This window comes from Mauremys reevesii, linkage group 10 (genome assembly GCF_016161935.1).
Source record: "Mauremys reevesii isolate NIE-2019 linkage group 10, ASM1616193v1, whole genome shotgun sequence".
Classification (NCBI taxonomy): Eukaryota; Metazoa; Chordata; order Testudines; family Geoemydidae; genus Mauremys; species Mauremys reevesii.
Genome location: NC_052632.1, coordinates 55,769,949 through 55,791,940, shown reverse-complemented (window position 1 = coordinate 55,791,940; position 21,992 = coordinate 55,769,949). Strand labels below are relative to the sequence as shown.

The 21,992-nt window shown below is 53.0% G+C and overlaps 1 protein-coding gene across 2 annotated transcripts; it reads right to left on the bottom strand.

Annotated features, from left to right (window-relative positions):
* Positions 1 to 459: 459 nt before the first annotated feature.
* On the bottom strand, positions 460 to 15,122 carry LOC120373715 (galanin receptor 2b-like). 2 transcript variants are annotated; one of them, XM_039492509.1, is made up of 3 exons: positions 15,065 to 15,122; positions 7,421 to 7,821; positions 460 to 2,453 (listed from the first exon to the last, which is right to left on the bottom strand). In XM_039492509.1, the coding sequence occupies exons 2-3, from the start codon at positions 7,792 to 7,794 to the stop codon at positions 1,703 to 1,705; spliced, it is 1,125 nt and encodes a 374-aa protein (XP_039348443.1). In that variant the 5' UTR covers positions 7,795 to 7,821; positions 15,065 to 15,122; the 3' UTR covers positions 460 to 1,702. The 2 variants fall into 2 exon arrangements, with proteins under 2 accessions (XP_039348443.1, XP_039348442.1); XM_039492508.1 differs by lacking the exon at positions 15,065 to 15,122 and adding an exon at positions 8,094 to 8,107.
* Between the last annotated feature and the right edge of the window lie 6,870 nt (positions 15,123 to 21,992).

Genomic DNA, 21,992 nt, shown 5'->3' with positions numbered 1-21,992 from the left:
GCTCGGCAGAGCTCTGATTTACACCAGGTGAGGAAGAGGCCCTGAGGGTGTCTGCTAGCTCGGTGCACTCTGCGCTTTGCACAGATGAAGGCTGGCAGGAGACTGAAAAGTCTCTGATCTGACGAAAGCACTTTGCCATGCACTGTGGGGGCCAGGGAGGGGTTGATCCACACAACATGGCATGGGCCAAGCACAGGGTTCTCACAAAGCAGTGCCATCTATTCCCTACCCCCCGGGCTACCTGCCCAGGGATCCAGCACTCCTGGGGGCTGGGTGGAGAGAAATGAGGTGGAGGGGAAGGGGCTGATTCAGTGCTCAAAGGGCCATCTCCTGTTTTCCTTTTTACCTTGCGGGAGCCAAACCCAGGTTTGGCTTTTGCAGCTGGGGCCCATCCCACAAAGAATATCGACAAAGGCCCTGTCGCTTCCCAATTTAGGAAACCATGTTTATTTGCTAGGGGTTAGAAAGACACCTCTACAGTATGTACAGCCCCGTCTCCCTCACGCAGACCCCAGCGCTCCATGTGCGAAGGAGAGCCCCTTACGCTGGAATGGTGAGCACCAGAACCAGGCTCGCACGGGCAGCTGTGCACCCATGCCGTGAATACAACATGCTTTAGGGGCACGCCGGTTATGGTGACTGTCTTGGCCAGGGCATAGTCAATAAACCAGCATAGATTCTGGCCTGTCTGCACTCTGTGGTCCCACCTGCTATGCAGAACACAAGGATTGATGAAGGTCACACAGTGAGCGCAGGGGAAACGAGCAGCTCACACACAAGGGCTGTGCTATGATGCTCCCAGCACCTAGACCTGGGACAGTGTCAAGTGGTGACCTCATGGCAGGTATTGCCAGGTGAACACCATGCATATGGTGTGTGGAGAGTAGGGGTTGTGCTGCACAGGGTGGGTGGGGGAGTAGGTGGGCAGGTATCATGGATCAAAAGATGAGCACATGGCCAAGGCCTGCGTGCAAAGGGACAAGCATGTGGCTGGTACAACGAAGTCAGTGGGGCAGTTGCAAATGCACATGGCAAATGGAGTGGTACAAACAGTGCCCCAAGCAGAGGCTGAGGGATGGGCCAGCCCTGTCTGTTCCCCCAGGGCGTGTTTGAAAGCATGGCTAGAGCAGGCCCAGGCAGCTTTGCCTGCTGCGTTTCCGTGCTCTCTCCTCGCCTGTGATAGATGGAACAGAGGGTTGGGAATCTGCCTCCAGACAGTGTCATGAGCTAGAGATGGGAGGGAATGTTTGCACCCTGAGAAGCCACATAAATGAGGCAAAAAGCAGGACTGCCTAGACGGGACTACACTAGAGCAAGACAGTGGTGGGTGTTAGTGGGTAAGGCAGGAATTAAGGAGCAGAGAGCACTGACAGCCAAACCAGATGCAATCAAAGGAGATGGGTTGGTGTTGTCAGTCTCTGCTCCATTCGCAAAGAAGGGGTCCAATGAGCTTTAGACCCCGTGACCTGCCCCAGTGTGAGCCGGGGTCTGGTCCCTCCCACGGGCAGGCCCATTCTTGGACGCTGTCTGGGGGGCTCTGATGCAGTGCTCAGGAAACGCCAGGAGAAATTTAAGTCCAGGGGTAGGAGTGGGATTCTCTGGGGCTGTCTCTCGTGTCCTCTCCATCATCCAGTGAGAAGGAGAGGCCTCTCCCTGCCACTGGCAACACAGCATGGCTGCCCAAGAGGATGGAGCCTCGCTGCTAGGAGAGGTGAAGGGGCCTGGAGGAGCCTGACTGGACCATGAGGGATCCTGCATCCAGCTCACACCCATCCTGCTGCCCGTTGTTCTCCTCGTTCATCTGGGATACCTCAGTGGAGCCTGCCTCAAAGCCAGGCACCGTGTGGGCAGCGTGCACCACATGGACCTTGTTGCGGGCCTTCTTCCTCAGGAGGCAGCTGAAGACCTTCTTGAAGCCCTTGCGGAAGTGCTTGGAGACCAGGGCGTAGACGATGGGGTTGAGGCAGGAGTTGGCGTAGGCCATGCAGTGGGAGAGCAGCCGGAAGGCGTAGGTGGCCTGGTTGAAGGGGAAGTCCCCATAGAGGTAGCGCAGGATCACCACGTGGTAGGGCAGCCAGCACAGGCAGAAGAGGATGGTCACTATGATGATCATCTTGGTCACCTTCCGCTTGGCCTTCTTGGACTCTGACATATCCTCCAGGGGGTCCACGGCCGTCCACAGGTACTTGATGGTCCTGGTGTAGGAGAGGCTGACGATCAGCACGGGGATCACGTAGCCAAAAGCAAACGTGCTGGTGTCCATGATCTTGCGCTTCCACTCCTCCCAGCCGGGCATGCAGATGTAGCTGGACTCCCACTCGATCAGGTCGTAGTAGCTCAGGTATGGACCAGCAAAGATCACAGAGAGGCCCCAGATCACAGCCAAGGCAGCAACCGCGTTGCAGGGGGTCCGCAGTTCCCGGGAGCGCAGTGGGTAGCGGATGGCCAGGTACCTGGAGATGAAACCAAACAGGCAGCGGTTAGGGGTGCAGAGGACTCTGCCTTGGACACGCAGTCGCTGTGGGATTCCTGCTGTCCTGTGGCAGTGGTTCCCTCTCTCTCCTTCTGCCTACATCCAGCCTCAGCAAATGCGTGTGACATCACTAAGGAAGGGGCCTCGCCCTGCCAAAGCCATTCAGAATACGGCCCTGTGTAGGGCAGCATTTTGATTCCTAGTGGGATTCTTCCTGGACAGCCATATTTTTCTAACCCAGGTCCCTTCCCTTTCCCTCCAGACAAAGAGGGCTCTGCCTAGTTCCCTGAGCACTAGCCGGAGAGGTGAGGTTGGGGAGGCCACTCAGGAGTCACACACGATGCTCCCTCTCCCCAGAGATAGAGCATGTTCCCTCCCTGGCTCTCTCATGCCCAGCTGGAGCAGGGGAGGGCAGGACCAAACACAGGTCCCAGCCTCAAACCCCTCACATGGCAGCCCATGCTAACACAGGGTCCCTCCTCTGCTGAAAGGAAGAGATTATGCCTCTGCCTGGCTGAGAATGAGACTGGGATCTGATCAAACTCAGGCCCAGCCCTGAGCCTTGGTTTGAGGCCTTCGGGTCCTTGCATTCTTGGACAAGTCAGGGATGAGATAGGTGTAGGGATATGGGTCGCAATCAACAGCCCTGGGAGGTCAGTGGGAGTCGTTCCATTGATTTCCATGAGGTTTGGAGCTGGCCCGGAGGTAGGCAGATCTGCTCACTGGGATCTTGACTACACTGGCCCAGAGGAGGGGAGCTGGAGGTGCCAGAAATGACGACTCTTCCTCTCAGTGTTGGGCTGGTTTCTGGGGCCGATAAATATCCTAGCGGCAGTTTGCTGCCTGTCTGTTCTCCCCTGGCACTGCGCCAGTGAACCTCCAAGTTAAACCACACAATGCAAAGTGCTGCTCCTGGCTCTCCAGCAAGCCCGGGAGGCTGAGAGAGCAGAGCGGCGTGGAGGAGGAGCGCTGCGCTCGGCTCCTGCACACACATCAGCAAGGAGAGCGGCCGAGTGGGAACATCTGTCTGCAGCACCCCAGGAGAGCTGAAACATGTTCAGTATGACAGTCCCTGCAGGGCCCTGGTGCGGGTGACAGCTAGGAAGGGAGACAGCTGGGATCCTAGCTGACTTGTGGACAGGAGACTGCGGGGAAGGGGGAGTAGATGTCAGTGCAGGCACAAGCCCTTCACTGCTCCAGTCTAAGCCTGTCCTCATCAAACTGGAACCGATGCTCATTGCCACGTGCTGTGCCTTAGGAGTTCATCCCTGGCAACAGAGCACAGCCGACAGCCAAGGACAATAACCCCACCGGCACAAAGGGTCACCCCAAGCAGTAGCGTAGCTTGTCGCTGCTGTATCGTCCATCTGGAAAGCTCCAAAACATTTCCCAGACAAGGTACAAGGATGGCTTCATCCTGCGCTGAAGTGCAGCCACCTCTAGGGTGGAACACAGCAACATTCTTCAGCAGCAACGCTATGTAGCAGGAGCCGGGGAGAATAACCTGAAACCAGGTGGGCAGAACGCTGTGCCAGGGAACATGCTGGGGAGCTGTAGGGGTTTTAAGAGACTGTCCCTGGTTCTGAGCTAGCTGAAGAGATGCTGTCTCCCACTGCAACTCCTTGAACTCTTACTTTCCATCTGCAGTGAGGTACCATGAGCCATATCCCCTCATAGGCTTCAGTCTGATCTCACAAGCTACCTGGGGTCAGCTTTGAGCCAGTACTTGGGTGGGAGACCTCCAAAGATGGCTCACAGTAAGTGCTGTGGGAAGTGGTCCTAGTGATTTATCAGTCACTATCAGATATAAAACTAAGCACCTGGCTACGTTTGATTATCAACGTTCTCTCAACTTCTTTCTCAGGAGTGCTGGGTCTGTGTCCCTGAGGTCCTGGTCCAGTTCTGGGCTATCTTAATGCCCCTTGTCTTTTCAGTTGGGGATGCTATTCCACTCTTCTTACCCCCAGACAGCACCTAGCACAATGGGATCCTGGTCCCTAGCTAGGTTCCTGGCACTACAGTAATACCAATAACTGCTGGAGACATTCCTATAGAAGGGGTGGTATTTCAGTGTTGAGTGAAGTGAACATAAGAACAGCCATACTGGGTCAGACCAATGGTCCATCTAGCCCAGTAGCCTGTCTTCTGACAGTGGCCAGTGCCAGATGCTTCTGAGGGAATGAACTGAACAGGGAAGTTCATCAAATGATCCATCCCCTATCACCCAGTCCCCTAAGTAGTCAGAGGCTTAGGGACATCCAGAGCATGGGGTTGTGTCCCTGACCATCTTGGCTAACAGTCATTGATGGACCTCTCCTCCAGGAATTTACCAAATTCTTTTTTGAATCCAATTATACTTGTGGTCTTCACAACCTCCCCTGGCAATGAGTTCCACAGGTTGATTGTGTGTTGTGTGAAGAAGTACTTCTTATGTTTGTTGTAAACCTGACTATTAATATCACTGGGTGACCCCTGGTTCTCCTACATATCCCCCCTTGGTTGTTTCTTTTCTAAGATGAAGAATCCCAGTCTTTTTAATCTCATCTCAGATGGAAACTGTTCCATACCCCTAATCATTTTGTTGCCCTTCTTTGTACTTTTTCCAATTCTAATAAATCTTTTTTGAGATGGGGCAACCAGAACTGCACAGAGTATTCAAGGTGTGGGCGTACCGTGGATTTATACAATGGCATTATGATATTTTCTGTCTTCTCTATCCCTTTCCTAAACCTCCTAACATTCCAGTAGCTTTTTCAACTGTCACTGCACATTGAGTGGATGTTTTCAGAGAACTATCCACAGTGACTCCAAGATCTCTTTCTAGAGCGGTAACAGCTAATTTAGACCCCATCATTTTGTATGTATAGTTGGGATTATGTTTTCCAATGTGCATTGCTTTGAATTTCATCTGCCATTTAGTTACCCAGTCATCCAGGTTTGTGAGATCCCTTTGTAACTCTTTCCAGTCAGCTTTGGACTTAATTATCTTGAGTGATTTTGTATTATCTGCAAACTTGTTCACCTCACTGTTCACCCGTTTTTCCAGATAGTTTATGAATATGTTGAACAGCACAGGTCCAAATACAGATCCTTGGGAGACCCCACTACTTACCTCTCTCCACTGTGAAAACTGACCCTTTGTTTCCTATCTTTTAACCAGCTACTGATCCATGAGAGGACTTTCCCTCTTATCCCATGACTGCCTACTTTGTTTAAGAGCCTTTGGTCCTTGTCAATGGCTTTCTGAAAGTCCAAGTACACTATATCCACTGAATCACCCGTGTCCACATGGTGGTTGACCCCCTCAAAGAATTCCAATTGATTAGTAATAGTGCTTCCTATATAGCTTGGGAAGTACTTTGGGCTCATTCAGAAAGAGAGGTGATATGTAAGGTAAGATAGGAATAGTCATTAATTACCTTTATATAGAATATAGCCTTGATAGAGATCAGTAGATCTCAGAGTGCTTTACAAAGAAGTTCAGTATCATTATTTCCATTTTACAGATAGGGAAACTGAGGCATGGACTAGCTCGATCGATCTGTAAGTATTTATACAGCACCAATTGATGTATTGGCTGCAGGACTCTTGACACCTTTCTATCTTCAGTCCCTGATATCAATGTGGGTTTCTTAATTACAGGGGTAATTTGCCATCCTTACCCCCACCAGCAGTGAATGTAACAAACAGGAAAAATGAGGTGATCCAACCAAGCCAAAGCATGATCCATGGAAAGAACATGTACTTACCCCCACTGTTTTGCACGTAGGGGTGAAGTCGGGGCAGTGCAGCCAAAACTGGGCAGATGCCCTCTCGCAAACCAATTGACCTGATTCTGATCTGCTACACAGGTATATATGAGGAATAGCTCAGCTACAGTCAATACAGCTATGTTGCTGAATGTCCACATGCAATCAGAATCAGGGCCCAATTCGCAGCATGAACCAAAACTTACTTTCAGAATTCTGCATTGAACGCACACACTGAATTGTATTTAAGGCAGAATGGGCCAGATCCCTAGCCAGTGCAAATCAGCATCACTCTGCTAATGTCAGGGGAGCTTGGCTGCCTTACTCCAGCTAAGGATCTGGCCTAATATTTTTGTGATATGACACTGGGTCCCTTATTAGACAGAGCTAGGGCCAGATTTGGCCCTGTTATAAGCAGGCACACCTGCACTGGAGACAACTGAATCATTGCTGATCACACCAGGAACTGAGCTTGGCCCCCAGTTTGAATGCACCGTGTGTGCAATGTATTATTGGCAGAAATCTTGGGGCTTCTAAACTGATCATCTGTCAGTGTGTTTCAGTGATGGTCTGACTGTGGTAGAAAGGCAAGTCCTCTGTTAACCCACAGAGCTAGAATCTATCTATCTTAGGCACTTTATCTGGCCCCTAATACCAGGTTAGCTGAGTACCTCGCACGCTTTCATGTATTTATCCTGTGAAGGAGGGCACTACTATTATCCCATTGCAGAGATGGGGAAACTGAGGCACAGAACGGCTAAGTGATTTGCCCAAGGTCACACATGGAGTCTGTGGCAAAGCAAGGAATTGAATCCAGTCCTCCACATGCCAGGCTAATGTCCTAATCACTAGCCCATCCTTCCTCTAGAAAAACACAGGCAGTGGCAACACAAGCTTCCCTGCCCACCTGACCTGGCAGGGCCACTTCTAGGTACAGAGTGCAGCGGCTCTCTCTCTTTGGCCTGTAAGAACGTGGGTTGTGAAGGGGACACCTAACAGGACCTGTACTAAGTCCCTCCAACCCTTTTGGCACAGACCACATAGGGACAGCGTTAGGCCATTACTGGTGCAAGCTGGGTTTGACCTGGGGGTGATGAGCCCCCTTTTCCCCATTCTCTGAGCCTCCCAGCTCCTGAGGCCAGGCACAGGGCATCTGGTAGGGCCCAGCAGCCCCATGGCAGGTTTCGGCCTTGCTTACCTGTCCACTGAGACGGCAGCCAGCGTGAAGCTGCTGGCATACATGGTGAGGTAGATGAAGAAGTGGACGGCCTTGCACATGAAGGAGCCAAAGACCCAGCCCTCCAGCGAGTAGATGGTGGCCTGGAAGGGGACGCAGAAGATGATGAAGAAGAAGTCGGCCAGGCTGAGGTTGAGGATGAAGAGGTTGGTGGTGTTGTGGCCCATCTGGCCATTGCGCAGCAGCACTGCCAGCACCAAGCTGTTGCCCACCGTGCCCAGGAGGAAGATGAGGGAGAAGACCACTGGGATGATGACACTGGCAGGGCTGAACTGAGAGCTGTCCGAGGCGTTCCAGTACCCAGCCAGGCTGGCAAAGTCCTCGTGCTCTGTCATCCTGCCTTCAGGGGAGATGCAGGACACCTGGCGGGTGCAGAGGGAGAGAAAGGGAAGAGATCTTAATGAGGAAGAGAGTAGCCAGAGCCCTTGACTCTGTCTGACCAGACTGGGAGGATGAGACCCCATTAGCAACTCTATGGCCAAGTGCTCTTCAGCAGAATCTGCTAGTTACTATTGGCTCGGGGAACACACAGCATGAGACTGAGCTCTGTCTTAACAAAGCCAGTGTCTCTGAGCCTCTGCTCTCAATTCTTTCCCCTATGCCTCTGAATCCGGGATCAAGCTGCAGCACGCACCGGGATGCGCTCCTGGAAAGACAGCGATGCCCTGCCTGCCCCCAGCACAAAGAAAGCAGGGCTCTCCTGTTCTGGAATGGAGTAGCTGGGATCTACGCACACTGGCCTCTGCAGCAGCTCTTCCTCCCAGACAGCCTGACTGATTACAGGAGAGCAGCATTCCCACTCCAGCAATGAGACTCCCGTGGTAAATCAACACACTCGCAAAGCCAGGGAGTTTTATTACACTACATAAATACACAGTGTGGTTTCCCTCCTCCCTCACCCCTGCTCTGCTAGATTAACTGTAGAACCACAAAACACAGGGCTATAAATGCCTCTCCCCGACAGTGGATGTAAAGGGGTTGGCCTGTCCGTAGGGGCAGCTCCAGCCGATGCAGTGGGTTGTAGAGGCATGGGCGCTTGCTCTCTCACACATGGCAACTTTGCTCTTCTTGTTTGTGTTTTGTGTGGTTTCCCTGCCTCTAAAACAGGTCACTTAGCCTGAAAGCGTAACATTGTGTATGGAAATTGGACCATCTAACCGGAAAAGGTGAGGACCCAGGGATTGATTCCCCTAAGACAGTGCTTCTCAAAGTGGTGGGGTCCGCGAGCCATCAGCTGACGATTCGCGGCGAGTTTCCTCATAAGAGCATCGAATAGGATAATAATATGGCACTGGTCCCTGGCACATTGGGGGAAAAAATTGCCGGTCCCCCACATCAGATAGCTTGAGAAGCACTGCCCTAAGAGATCTGACAGGTGTGTGTGGGAGTGGGGCAAAATGGAGGCCCTCTACCCTATCCCAGAGTAGGGAGATGTTTCTGCTAAAGGGATCAGCAGTGCAGTAGTCAACCATGTTGCTATTTAAAGTGATCATTAGGTTTCAGAGTTAATGGCTGCACTAAAGAGGGCAGCTCACACCTCAGAGGTTGTCTGGCTACACAGCATTGCACCAGGCTCCTTTGGAAGGGTTTCTGCACCGCCATAATGGCTGGGAAATTATTTGAGATTAAAATAAGCCCCAGACCTGCTGAGTGATGATGAGAATGGAATGTGTCCGTGCTGTGTAGACAGTACTTGGACACATGCACATGTGCTTCTGGATTAAGGTTTGGTGTTTGAGATTGAACTGGGGCTAGCATTTAAATCCAGAAGCTTGAAATCTCACAAGCTGATCTCCTATACTTATTGAAGTGGGATGCTTTCTGCAAAGAAAATGTATCCACTTGTCCTTCCTCGCTGGAGCTGGGGGAAGCCTGCAAGGATACGCTTTGCAAACAGTAATCCTTATTTCAAACCCATAAGCTCCCTCTAGCTCCTTTCTGCAAACGTTTGTACCAGTACACTTGTTTGCAGCAACAGCGTGTCTCCCACCTTCATCTCATTCCCAGTAGGTACGGTGTCCTGTCTGTCAATTCTGCAGAGAGTCAAGAGCTCTCCATTGTTTTCTCTCCCTCGCTCAGGGAATTGATGAACTCTCAAGGTTTCTTCCTGGGGAAGGCGCTAGAACTATCTGAAGTGTTGCTGCCCCCACCTGGGGAACAGAATCAGCACAGAAAAGCATAGGGCTGTATCTGCCGCTCTCACTGGCTGTGTGTGTTGAAGGAAAGGCAGATGTGGCTTTGTCTATACCAGGGGTGGCCTAACTGTGGTTTGCAAGCCACATGCAGCTCTTATAGATTCATGGACTCTAGGACTGGAAGGTACCTCGAGAGGTCATCAAGTCCAGTCCCCTGCCCTCATGGCAGGACCAAATACTGTCTAGACCATCCCGGATAGACATTTATCTAACCTACTCTTAAATATCTCCAGAGATGGAGATTCCACAACCTCCCTCGGCAATTTATTCCAGTGTTTAACCACCCTGACAGTTAGGAACTTTTTCCTAATGTCCAACCTAAACCTCCCTTGCTGCAGTTTAAGCCCATTGCTTCTTGGTCTATCCTTAGAGGCTAAGGTGAACTAGTTTTCTCCCTCCTCCTTATGGCACCCTTTTAGATACCTGAAAACTTTAGCCATTCAAGTATGGCTTGCAAGCCTCCTCCACCCCCTACCCGTCCCCCATTCTCCACCTACCAGACCGGGGGGAGGAGGAGAGATTGGAACCTCTGCCTTGCAGTGGGATGGTGGGGTAGGAGCATCTGTCCAGGGGGGAGGACGGTCTTGGGGCTTCAGCCCTACAGGACGCACCTGCCAGGGCTCGAGGCTTCAGCAGGAGTGGAGCTGGAGTCCCAACTCCTGGCGGGTGTGCTCTGGTACTCGAATTTCTGAAGATTGTTGTATGCTGCTCGGAGGGCCTGTGAGTTTGGCCACCCTGGTCTATACTGTGGATAACTGTACAGGTGTAGCCACACCAATGAAGCTGTTTGAAACCAGAGTGAGCCCCGTTTCACAACGGCACAGCACGTTTACACTGGGTTTGCAGGAATGCATCAGTGAAGTAGCTACACTGGTCCAAATCTCTCTGAGACAGAAAGGCCTAGACATAAATGTGAGCATGTCCCATGTTTGTTTGTGGCATGCACCTGTAACCTGCTCTTCAGTGAGTGATGAGTCCTTCGCTAGTGGCTGGTGCACAAAGGATAAAAGTCTAGGATATGTATTCACTAAAGGAGCTACTCCTTTAGCTCACATGCTAAAGGCTCGTGGTTTTAGCACTTGAGGTCCTGGATTCGAGCCCTTACAGTGATCCACCACGGCATCGGTGCTGACTGCGTGGGTGCTGTGCCCCCCACTCAGCATCTTCTCCACCCCCACCCCCACCCCCGAGCTCTGCCCGGAAGCCCAGCCCCCGCTCAACCTCTTCCCCCCGAGATCCTGCTCACCTCTCGTATGTGGGGGGGAGGGAAGGAAGGGGGCAGAGAAGAGCACCCACTGGCAAAAGTCAGTGCCTGTGCATGAGGGCAGTTGGGCTACACTCCTGGGCATGGGCAGATGTTCCTTTGAAATGTCAGTTGGTGCTAGAGCTATGCAAGTAACTGATTTTCTTCAATTCACTGGCAGCGCCAAAACATTGAGAGAACATTTGTTTGGGGTCAAACAAAATACTTCATTCAAACCAACACACACAAAGTTTCATGCAGTTTTTCAGGTTTTTTAACTTTAAAAAACCCCAAAATCAAAGTAAAATTCAAAACAAAATTGTTATGAATTGAAAAATCAAAATGTTCAGGTGCTATGGGAATTTTTTTTTTTTGGTCCAACAATTCAGCAAATTTGATACAAATCTGCGAAATGTTTCAGTCAACCTGAACTGGCTCTTTTTTTTGAGGGGGGTGGGGTGAGGTGGCAAAAAGTTTAGTCCAAGAAACTTCAGCCAGCTCCAGTGTGTTCATGCCAGGAATGTGTGGAGTGGGAAGAAATTTCCCAACCAGGGCTCCAGAGCTGATGATTTGAACATGGAGCTTTTCTCCCTGAGCAATTGGCTCTCATACCAAGGCACTGGGTCCATGTTCAGGCTCTTCTGGTTTTTAAAAAGGCTGAGATGAATGAATTTGAGACTGGGGGAGGCGAGATCAGCTGGAGCGAGAGACTTGCAAAGACAGGATGGCCAGTGCTAAAAACTAGGCCTCCTTATTTGTGCTCAGTGTGATCTCCCTGCATGAACAAAGCCAATTAAACTGGCAGAGTAGGAGCTTGCTACAGCTGTGGGTGCTTCCATCGCATGTACAGCCCTAGCAGAACAAGCGGGCACTGACCAGCATGAATTCACAGAGATCTCAACTGAGGGGAGATATGGTCACAGCCTGGAACACCCAGGAAGAGTTGGGCACCAGCAATCGCTATTGTCCTGGGGGTGGAGAGGTGGAGTGTGGCCCTGTCACCCTCTGGTGTAACATTCTCATCTCATGCAGGGGGAGGGGCTCATGCTGGTTTCACACTTGTCCCCAATGGAGTTTCTCCATAAAACGGTAACTCCACGGTGCCGCCGTGTGAGGGGGAGGAGCAGCCAGCTCCCTATTTCATCCTCCTCTATATTTACTTAGAATGGGTCAGCTTCTGACTGTCCTTACACCTTTGTAAATCCAGGGCCCATAGCATTCCTGTGTGTTTACATTGCAGTGACTGAGAGCCACACCTGGCCCCATAAACACTCTTCTGAGCAGGGTTATTAGCAAAATCAGAGCCCGGTTTACAGCTCTCAGCCAGAACTCCAGAAAGCAACTGTATCAGCATGTGCCCAGACATTTCATGTGTCCCCCCACCCGCCATGGCAGTGGCCATGGCTACACCCACAACCCCTTAAATCCTTTTCAATAGCCAGGTACCCTTCCTCCCTCCCTAGTCCAGTGGTTCAGATACTAGTTAGCACCTCATTTGGGGCAATACTGATCTGTCCCACCAACAAGACTAAATGACCCACCCAAGCTCCCACATGGAGTCTGTGGCAGAGCAGAGAATTAAGCCCAGGTCTCCCTCTAGCACCTCAATCCCCAGCCCATCCTTCCACATGCTGCTTCAAGGGGATTTGGGTGAAGCGGTTTCCAAGTATTTCACACCACCCACGTCTGATTAATGGCTTTAGTAGGTTGGGTGTGGCCGTGCCTGCATTGGTTCTGACAGCAAGCACAGCTATGCCTGAATGGAGAAGTGGGAGGGACGGGAGAGAAATGAACAGAGAGAAGGGGGATCTGGAGCCACAGGCAGATCCTGTCTCCATGGGGGATACTGTCCCGAGCACCTTACCGTGTTACCGGAGCCTCCAGGAGGCCCCATTGTCCCCACTGGAGGCATCAAGGGGTGACGTGACATGCCCCTGGCTGCCCACTGAGTGAATGGCAGAGTTAGGAACAGAGCCCAGGAGTCCTGACTGCCACAGTGAGGGACCAGTAGAGGAAGAGAGCGACAGGACGGGAAGGGAAAGGGTCCCTGATCTTCCTGTGCCAGCTAAGGGGCGCCTAACAGGGTGGGAGTAAAGTGCAGGGATGAACCAACCCAGGCCATTTCCTAGGGCATTTCCTGACCACTTCCTCCGAGCCCCTGACAGAACCAGGGCTCTTTCCCCTGCTTTCACAGTATCAGGGTGCTATTTTTAATGGCAATCGTACCCTAGCCCAGCCTGCTAAAGATACTGTACAGCCATATCCCACGTAACCCAGTGTAATGGTGTACCCCAGGCCACTGAGCCTTTGTCTTAGAGCAGGGGTGGGCAAACTGTGGCCTGGGAGCCGTATCCAGCCCTTCAGACGTTTTAATCTGGCCCTCAAGCTCCCGTTGGTGAGCGGGATTGGGGGCTTGCCCTGCTCCGACACTCCAGCCAGGGAGCGGGGTTGGGGGCTTGCCCCACTCCACACATGCCATGGCTCCACATGGCTCCCGGAAGCAGCAGCATGTCCCCCCTCCAGCTCCTATACGTAGGGACAGCCAGGGGCTCCACGCACTGCCCCCACCCCAAGCACCATCCCCACATCTCCCATTGGCCGGGTACCACAGCCAGTGGGAACTGCAGCGATGGTGCCTGCATATGGGGCAGCATGCAGAGCTGCCTGGCTGTGCCTCCACGTAGGAGCCGAAGGGGGGACCGCAGTCCTCTTCCATGCTCCAACCCCCTGCCCCAGCCCTAATCCTCCTCCAGCCCTCCTAACCCCTTGGTCCCAGCCCGGAGCACCCTCAGCCCCACCCCAGAGCCTCCACCCCAAGCCGGACCCCTCACCCCCCCCTGCATCCCAACCCCCTGTACCAGCCCAGAGCCCACTCCCGCACCCTCAACTCCTCATTTCTGGCCCCACTCGAGAGCCCGCACCCCCTCCCACACCCCAAGCCCAATTTCATGAGCATTCATGGCCTGACATGCAATTTCCATACCCAGATGTGGCCCTCGGGCCAAAAAGTTTGCCCACCCATGTCCTAAAGCAGGGGTCCCCAATGCGGTGCCCGCGGGCGCCATGGCGCCTGCGGGGGCATCTAAATGCGCCCGCATCCTGGCCAGCGATGGAGCATCCGCCGAAATGCCACTGAATTTCTGCAGCATTTCGGCGGCGACGCCTCTCGATGACGCCGCTTGCTGCTGACAAGTGACGTCGTCGAGAGGCGTCACCGCCAAAATGCCGCAGAAATTCGGCAGCATTTCAGCAGATGCTCCACCGCCGCCACGGTCCTTCATCTGGCGCCCGCCAGTCTAAAAGGTTGGGGATCACTGTCCTAAAGTGTACCAAGACCAGAGTCCTTCCCCAGCTAGCCAAGATCCCCCAGTCCCACCCACCCCCTGCCTGACCAGATAGCTGTCTCTTTCTCCAGCCTCCTGCGAACACCCTCAGAGGGCACCATGGCCAATCATGTGGCTCGTCATCCCAGCTCAGTGGCATCCTGTGGCCACTTCTGTCTCTTCACCCCCTATTACAGAGCTTGCAAAAATCTTGGTCTATTCCACCCAGCCCGCCTGTGCCTGTCCCTTGGAAGCAGAGCTGGCTAGCTAGCTGTCCTGGCAAGAGTCCATCCCCTGGGTCCATGGGCCATCAATGGTGCTGCCGTTGTCAGATCTCATCGGGGGTGGCAAGGGGGTGTTGTGCTGTGGGTAACCCACCCCTGGGCGGCCCCAGCAGGACCAAATAGCAGGGGGCAGGGCCGGGGCAACCTCTGGCACAAGTCAGCTGTAACGCCTCACTTCGGGCAGGGGAGGAGTGGGGGAGCGGATCTATCTACTCTGCCCCCGTCCTCCAGCCCTTGACAGCCGATCGGACACCAGCCCCGTTCTCTGTTCCCGGGGGGGAGCAGCCGGCCCCAGGCAAAGCCTGGCCCGCCCGGGGATAACTCCAGCGCCTTTCCAAGCGCGCAGCCCGGAGCCGGGGGAGGCGCGGAGCAAAGCCGGGGGCTGCGAAGGGAAGCCCCGGGCGCGGCTGGAGCCAGGGGCTGAAGGCAGCGCCCGGGGCACCTGCCAGGCAGCCCCGTCCCGCAGTGGCACAGCTGGGGAGCGGAGCCAGGCGTCCTGCCCGGCTCTCCCCGCCTGTGCCCAGCACAGACCCCGGGCTCGGACCGCCCCGCGCTCTTACCTCCTGCCGGGCAGCAGCGGCGGGCGCGGGCGGTCAGCGCTGCCTGCGCGCCTGGCACCATCCCTGGCACTGCGCGGCTGGTCCCCGCCACGCCGCTCCTGCATCGCCCTCCCCAGCCCCGCCCGTGCCGGCCTCTCGCTCCGCCCCCTCCCTCCTGCCTGCCCGGAGCCGCGGGTCCCGCCGGCTGGCCCTGCGCTGGGCATCGAGCCTCCCCTCCGCCCTGCCCCCGCGGGACAGATTCTGCTGCTGGCTCCCCCCGACCCCCGTGTAAACTCCATTCACGACAGCGGAGTCACTCCGGATTTACACCTGGGGAACTGAGACCAGAATCTCCCTCTTTTTCTCTCCAGGAGGCAAAGTCAGTTCAGGGGCTGAGCACAGGTCGATTCTGGGGGGTTGGGGGCATAGGGTTCCCAATTCTGGTTGGCCAATTCTGGTTTCTTTAATTTAAGGTTAATCTTTATTGCTGGAGGCTCCAGGACAATCCTGGAGGGTTGGCAGCCTTAGGGGCGGATTGGACCCTGGCACAGGGCTGGGCATCCCTGAGCACCCTCCTCTCCAGAGCCCCTTGCTGCGATGGCTTCTATGGGAGTTGTGGCTGCAAGAGAATTGGCAGGGCCACCCCAGCCATGCCTCCTCCAGCCCACCCCACATCCCACCCTCCCTCCCTCAAGGAGGACCTGAGGCTGGCAGAGGTGGTTCTGCACTTGGCTCTCTGTGCTGGTGCTATTCACGGAGACCCTCCTTATGGCACAGCCAGAGCAAAGGGCAGCTACAAAGCTGGCCCCAGATGTCCCTGTTCAGCTGCCAGATGTTGACAGCATATGATACCCCAGCTGGGATCTGCCCCAAACAAACTCTCTGAGAGCAGCCCCCTCCCTTTGAAACAATCCCCAGCTTGCAAGGCCTCTGTCGTCTGACTCCAGGATCCTCCCCAAAGCGAGATCACTGAGATTGAAGGCGAAGTCTAGTGCTCTTTGGAAGTACAGACAGGATAGTTGGTCATGTCAAGCCTCCTCTTGTATTTGGAGAGTGAAGGCTGGGCCAGTGCCAAGGAGAGTGGGGGCAGCACCTGGCTAGGGAGGGAGGGCAGGCGGACGCTGAGACAGGGGGAGCTGTGAGATCTGATGCTGTCCCCCTCACCGTCTCATCGCTCCATCAGACAGGAGTTGGGGGCGGGGCTTTGAGAGAAAAGCTGTTTTAGGGTGGCTGGAGATGCTGCCCTCCAACATGCCCATGGAGCATTTGCTTTCCAATGCAGAGTGATGGCATCTCAGAGGCTTCCACCACACTCTTCCCCAGCAAGACATGAAGCCAGGACTGTCCCTTGACCCAGGCTCAGAGAAACATAGAACCTGCCAGACTGGATCAGAGCCAAGATCCTTCTAATCCTATCTCCTATCTGTGACAGTGGCCAGCACCAGCTGCATCAGAGGAAGAGGTAAAACCCTGCAATGCACAATTATGGAATAGGGAATGTTTCTTCCTGTCCCCCCATCGGGTAGCTCATGCTCCAAAGCAGCAGAGTCTATAGCCTCCTTTTCCGTATCTAAGGTAACCCGGGGAGGAGGGGGTGTGGCATTCTCATTATCCATGTACATTTATAATCATAGAATCATAGAATCTCAGGGTTCGAAGGGACCTCAGGAGGTCATCTAGTCCAACCCCCTGCTCAAAGCAGGACCAAACCCAACTAAATCATCCCAGCCAGGGCTTTGTCAAGCCTGACCTTAAAAACCTCTAAGGAAGGAGATTCCACCACCTCCCTAGGTAACCCATTCCAGTTCTTCACCACCCTACTAGTGAAAAAGTTTTTCCTAATGTCCAACCTAAATCTCCCCCTCTGCAACTTGAGACCATTACTCCTTGTTCTGTCATCTTCTACCACTGAGAACAGTCTAGATCCATCCTCTTTGGAACCCCCTTTCAGGTAGTTGAAAGCAGCTATCAAATCCCCCCTCATTCTTCTCTTCTGCAGGCTAAACAATCTCAGTTCCCTCAGCCTCTCCTCAGAAGTCATGTGCTCCAGCCCCCTCATCATTTTTGTTGCCCTCCACTGGACTCTCTCCAATTTATCCACATCCTTCTTGTAGTGTGGGGCCCAAAACTGGACACAGTACTCCAAATGAGGCCTCACCAGTGCTGAATAGAGGGGAATGATCACATCCCTCGATCTGCTGGAAATGCCCCTACTTATACAACCCAAAATGCCATTAACCTTCTTGGCAACAAGGGCACACTGTTGACTCATATTCAGCTTTTCGTCCACCGTAACCCCTAAGTCCTTTTCTGCAGAACCGCTGCCCAGCCATTCGGTCCCTAGTCTGTAGCGGTGCATGGGATTCTTCCGTCCTAAGTGCAGGACTCTGCACTTGTCCTTGTTGAACCTCATCATATTTCTTTTGGCCCAATCCTCTAATTTGTCTAGGTCCCTCTGTATCCTATCCCTACCCTCCAGCATATCAACCACTCCTCCCAGTTTAGTGTCATCTGCAAACTTGCTAAGGGTGCAGTCCACACCATCCTCCAGATCGTTAATGAAGATATTGAACAAAACCGGCCCCAGCACCGATCCTTGGGGCACTCCACTTGATACCAGCTGCCAACTAGACATGGAACCATTGATCACTACCCGTTGAGCCCGACCATCTAGCCAGTTTTCTATCCACCTTACTGTCCATTCATCCAGCCCAGACTTCTTTAACTTGCTGGCAAGAATACTGTGGGAGACTGTATCAAAAGCTTTGCTAAAGTCAAGAATCCTGCTAAGCTCTTTGCCTGAGTTCTATTGTGTGGCAGTGAGTTCCACAGGTTAGTAAGGCATTGTGTTAACAGTATTCCCTTGTATCAGCTGTGAATGTGCTGCCTTTCTGTTTCATTGGCTGCCCCTTTGGGCTGGTATTAGGAGACAGGGTTCCTCCCCAGGCCTGGGCACCCGGTAAACTATCCCTTTGTCCCCGCATTCCCCAGCCCTGCCTGGCTCCCTTTCTCCCTCCTTCACTCACTCAAATAGCACAGCCCAAGCACCTCCTTTGTCGCTGTACAGTGTCACACATGGCTGCTCCTGGCGTTGGAGATGCCTCACTGTGATCAGGCCTGGTTTGGGCTGCTGAACAGCGGCCCTAATGCCAAGCCCTTTTGGTTTAAGACAGTGGCCCGCCCAGGTGCTGCCCTGCCTACAGTGGGTTTTGTTTAATGCTGGTTTTGGTTATGAGCCAGTAGCAGTAGAGCCGTTCCCTGATACCCCGCTCCCCTGCAACCATCCATAGGCTGCAGCGAAAGTTTCCTGTCTGCGGCTTTCATCTCCCCTGAGCTGCCTGTCATTCTCTTCATCTATTGGGCAAACAATGCTGTTTGTGTCTGGTTTTCCCTGTAATGAGCAGTGCTGGAGCTCGCATTCACATTCAAAGGGCTGCTTGTCAGCTCGGATAGATTTTTCCCTGGAGCTTCATTTTCTTTTCTTATTTATTTTTACCTTCTTTCTGCTGTTTGTAAAATGTGCTCACTATGGGTAAGTCTCCTGAATGTTCCCCATTTGAATCAGGGTAGCAGCCACAGCCCCCAGCTAAGCTCAGGTCCCCGTTGTGCTGGGCGCTATACAGACAAAGAGACACGACAGGCAAAGAGTGGGGACAAGGAAAGCATGTTATCCCCGTTATGACTGATGGGGAACTGAGCATTGAGGCGGGAATTTTCTGAGGAACCTAAAGGTAGGTTGGTTCGCTCTGCTCGATTTAGCACTAAACATAGCACTGTGGCTGCAATAGTATAGGTAGCAGTTTGGGCTAGCCACCCATGTACAAACCTGCCAGACCCCTTGGCTCTGTACTTGGGTGGCTAGTCCCAGCCACCACCTGTGTCGCCACAGATACACTGCTATTTTTAGCACACTAGCTCAAGGTGAGCTAGCGCGTGTCCGTCTACCACCCACTCCAGGAAGCATGCTCCCTGCTGCTGTGCAGCTGTACCCTTAGATACCCAACTTTCAGTACATGTCAATGGACTTGCACCTAACTCCCTCAGGCTGATTTGAATAGCCCACCCTAGATGATTTGGCCAAGGTTCCTCCAAATGGTAAGACCCCCTGGGTCAGGGACTTGTCTTTTCATTGTGTGTGTACAGCGCCTAGCACAGTGGGGTGTTCGTTCCTGACTGTGTCCTCTAGACTCTGCTGTAATAAGAGAGGGGAATTTTCAAAGACACCAAGGCACCGACTCCCTCTGGACTGTCATCCGAGCTCCCATTTATGCCTTTGAAAATCAGCCCCCAAATTTGTGACAGTGCCCAGAACTGAACCCAGGTCTCCTGAGTCCCAGCTTAGCGCCTCAATCACAACATCATCCTTTGTCTCTAATTAGCCTTTTCATTTGGTAGACAGTTCCCATGCACTGAATTGAAATCAGTGGGAACTGAGATTCCAAGGGGAAGATTTTCAAAGGTATTTAGGAGCCTAAATACCTTTGAAAATGTGGCCCCAAGTCCCTTCTTCAGCTTTGAAAATTGTACCCTAGGACTTTACTCCTTCCCTGTGTAGCCACAGGTCTCTGTTGCACACAACTGGCGAACAGCTTTCCATGGCATTAAATGGGAGTGCTGTCACAAGTTTGGATTGGCTGATTTCATGTTAGCTTCTCAGCACATTTCAGTGTCATTTACTCTTTGCATCAGACACATGCAAACATGGGAGTTGTCACAGGCCTATACTGCAAATATTTTTTGTTTGAAAATGGCCTGATTTGAAGCACATCTGGTGGCTTTATAAAAAGAACCATTTTGCAGATTGTAACAAACTGAACTGAATTTGGAGTCTTTTTTTGGGGGAGGGGGGTCTATTTTTCTGCCCTCAACAGGAAAGGAATCCGATAAACCTGATTAAGAATCACTGAATATAGAATGTTTATACATTTGTTATTTTGTATTATGATGTAAGTCAGGAATCCTAATTATTACTCCTTAGCTATACTCTGTATGCCATTTTCTTCTTGCATTATATAGTGTGACCTGGCTTATATTACTGCACCATATACAAATCAATAAGGATTCGACATTTTGCTTATAATCTGGAGATTTTAATGATATATTTTTCTAATTAGTTGGCCAAATTCTGTTCTCACTTACCCCCCACAATAGGGCCCAGTGTGTATAAATGTGAACAAACTAGGAGTGAATTTGGATATTTCTTCCCTTTCGCTCCCTGTTCTGAATGTTTTTGTGTCTTGGTTGCTCCAGCAGAATTCTCTGAAATCAAATCAGACCTACCTGAAAGGCTAAGGTTGTTTGGATTACGTGTTCTGGTTCCACTCGTCTAGAGAGATCTTTGAGTTACATAGTTGGAATCCAGGACCAGGAACAGAACCCAGAATACAGCAGATTTGTTAGTCTCCTCCTGTGTGGTATATTGAAAACTACTTAAAATGCAGGTGTTTTTTTTCCTGGTCCTGCTTGTAGGCAGGGGACTCTGTAGGGAAGTGTATGATCAGATGCAGTCTGCAGACTACCTAGATTAAAAGAAGGTGAGGTGAATTGTGTCACACTATTTTAAGAAGCAGCCTGTTTTGTCTCACTCTGTTTTGGGGGTTCCGGTGAATTATAAGAAATAGCACAGTGTTACGTTGTCACCGTCCAGCAAGGGTGTTTTATGTTTTATTATCTAATGTCTCTGTGTGTGCCATGAACATGATATCCCCCTCTACTCCCAGTCTGAACTCTCCTATCCCCAAATTCAGCAAAACATTTAAGAACTGACTTAAATCCATCCCTGTAGAGCAAACTACTTACGCATAGCAGTGCCTTTCTGAGTAGGGATAGACAACTGAATTGGGGCCTTACATCACAGGGGGTTTCAGACTGGGGTGGGGGGTCCACTCTGCTCCAGGGCCGCCCAGAGGATTCCGGGGGCCCGGGGTCTTCGGCGGCGGGGGGGCCTTCCGTTCCGGGACCCGCCGCCAAAGTGCCCCGAAGACCCGCGGCGGAGCCCCCGCCACGAATTACACTGGCGGGACCCGCCGCCCGGTCTTTGGCGGTAATTGGTGGGGTCCCGCCGCTGGCCTTCGGGCACTTCGGGCGGCGGGTCCCGAACAGAAGGGGCCTCAAGACCGGGCTGCACTTCGACGGCGGCGGGTCCCGCTTCTTCCCCGCCCGGCCCCGGCCGCCGCTTCTTCCCCGCCTGGCCCGGCTTCTCCCCGGCCCCGGCCTCTTACCGAGCGCGTCGCCGGCAGGGCCTGAGCTCCGTCCCGCTCAGAGCCGCGGGGTGTGGGGGGGGGGGGGGGGGCGCCACCCCGCGCGGGGGGCGCGGCCCCCCCCCCGCCCCCCCCCCCGCGGAGCGGGCGGGCTCAGGCCCCGTTGAGCTCCCAGCCCCGCCCCGCCACCACGGCCTGAGCGGGGCGGGGCTCAGGGGCTCGGCCGGAGTCTCGGCGCTTGATGCGCTGAGGCTCCAGGAGAGGGGCGGAGGCGGGAGCCTCCGCTCTTCTCTTGGGGGCCCCTGCGGGGCCCGGGGCAAATTGCCCCCTTTGCCCCCCCCCCTCTGGGCGGCCCTGCTCTGCTCCCATCTCTTGAAAACGGTAGAAGAATCTCTGTACAATATAAAACAAGCAATAGAACAAATGCTCTTTCTCTGGCACTTTTGTCACCCGCATCATACTGCTGCCTTGCCCCCCTCCCAAACTCTTAAAGTTACAATTCCATGTACCTCCTGGAGCCCAGCAGTGCATCTCAGCAGGGCTCTGTCCTGATGCTTCAATTGTGTGAACTCTGAAGGGCATTTTTAGTAGATATTCTTGTGAAATAAAGGGGCAGAGACAAGCCTTTGACATGTGTTAACACCCTGCTAATAGGATAGTCTCTGACATGTGTCTCCATGCGCCTAGGGGTGTGAAAGACATGTCAAGTGGCTAACAGCCTGAACATGTTGAGATTTACAAATGGTGTG

Bases quoted from the DNA above. Each gene is read 5' to 3' on its own strand.
- LOC120373715 (XM_039492509.1), bottom strand. From the start codon at position 7,794: ATGACAGAGCACGAGGACTTTGCCAGCCTGGCTGGGTACTGGAACGCC. The intron at 2,454-7,420 runs GTAAGCAAGGCC...TTTCATCTCCAG, and splicing joins GCTGCCGTCTCAGTGGACAG to GTACCTGGCCATCCGCTACC.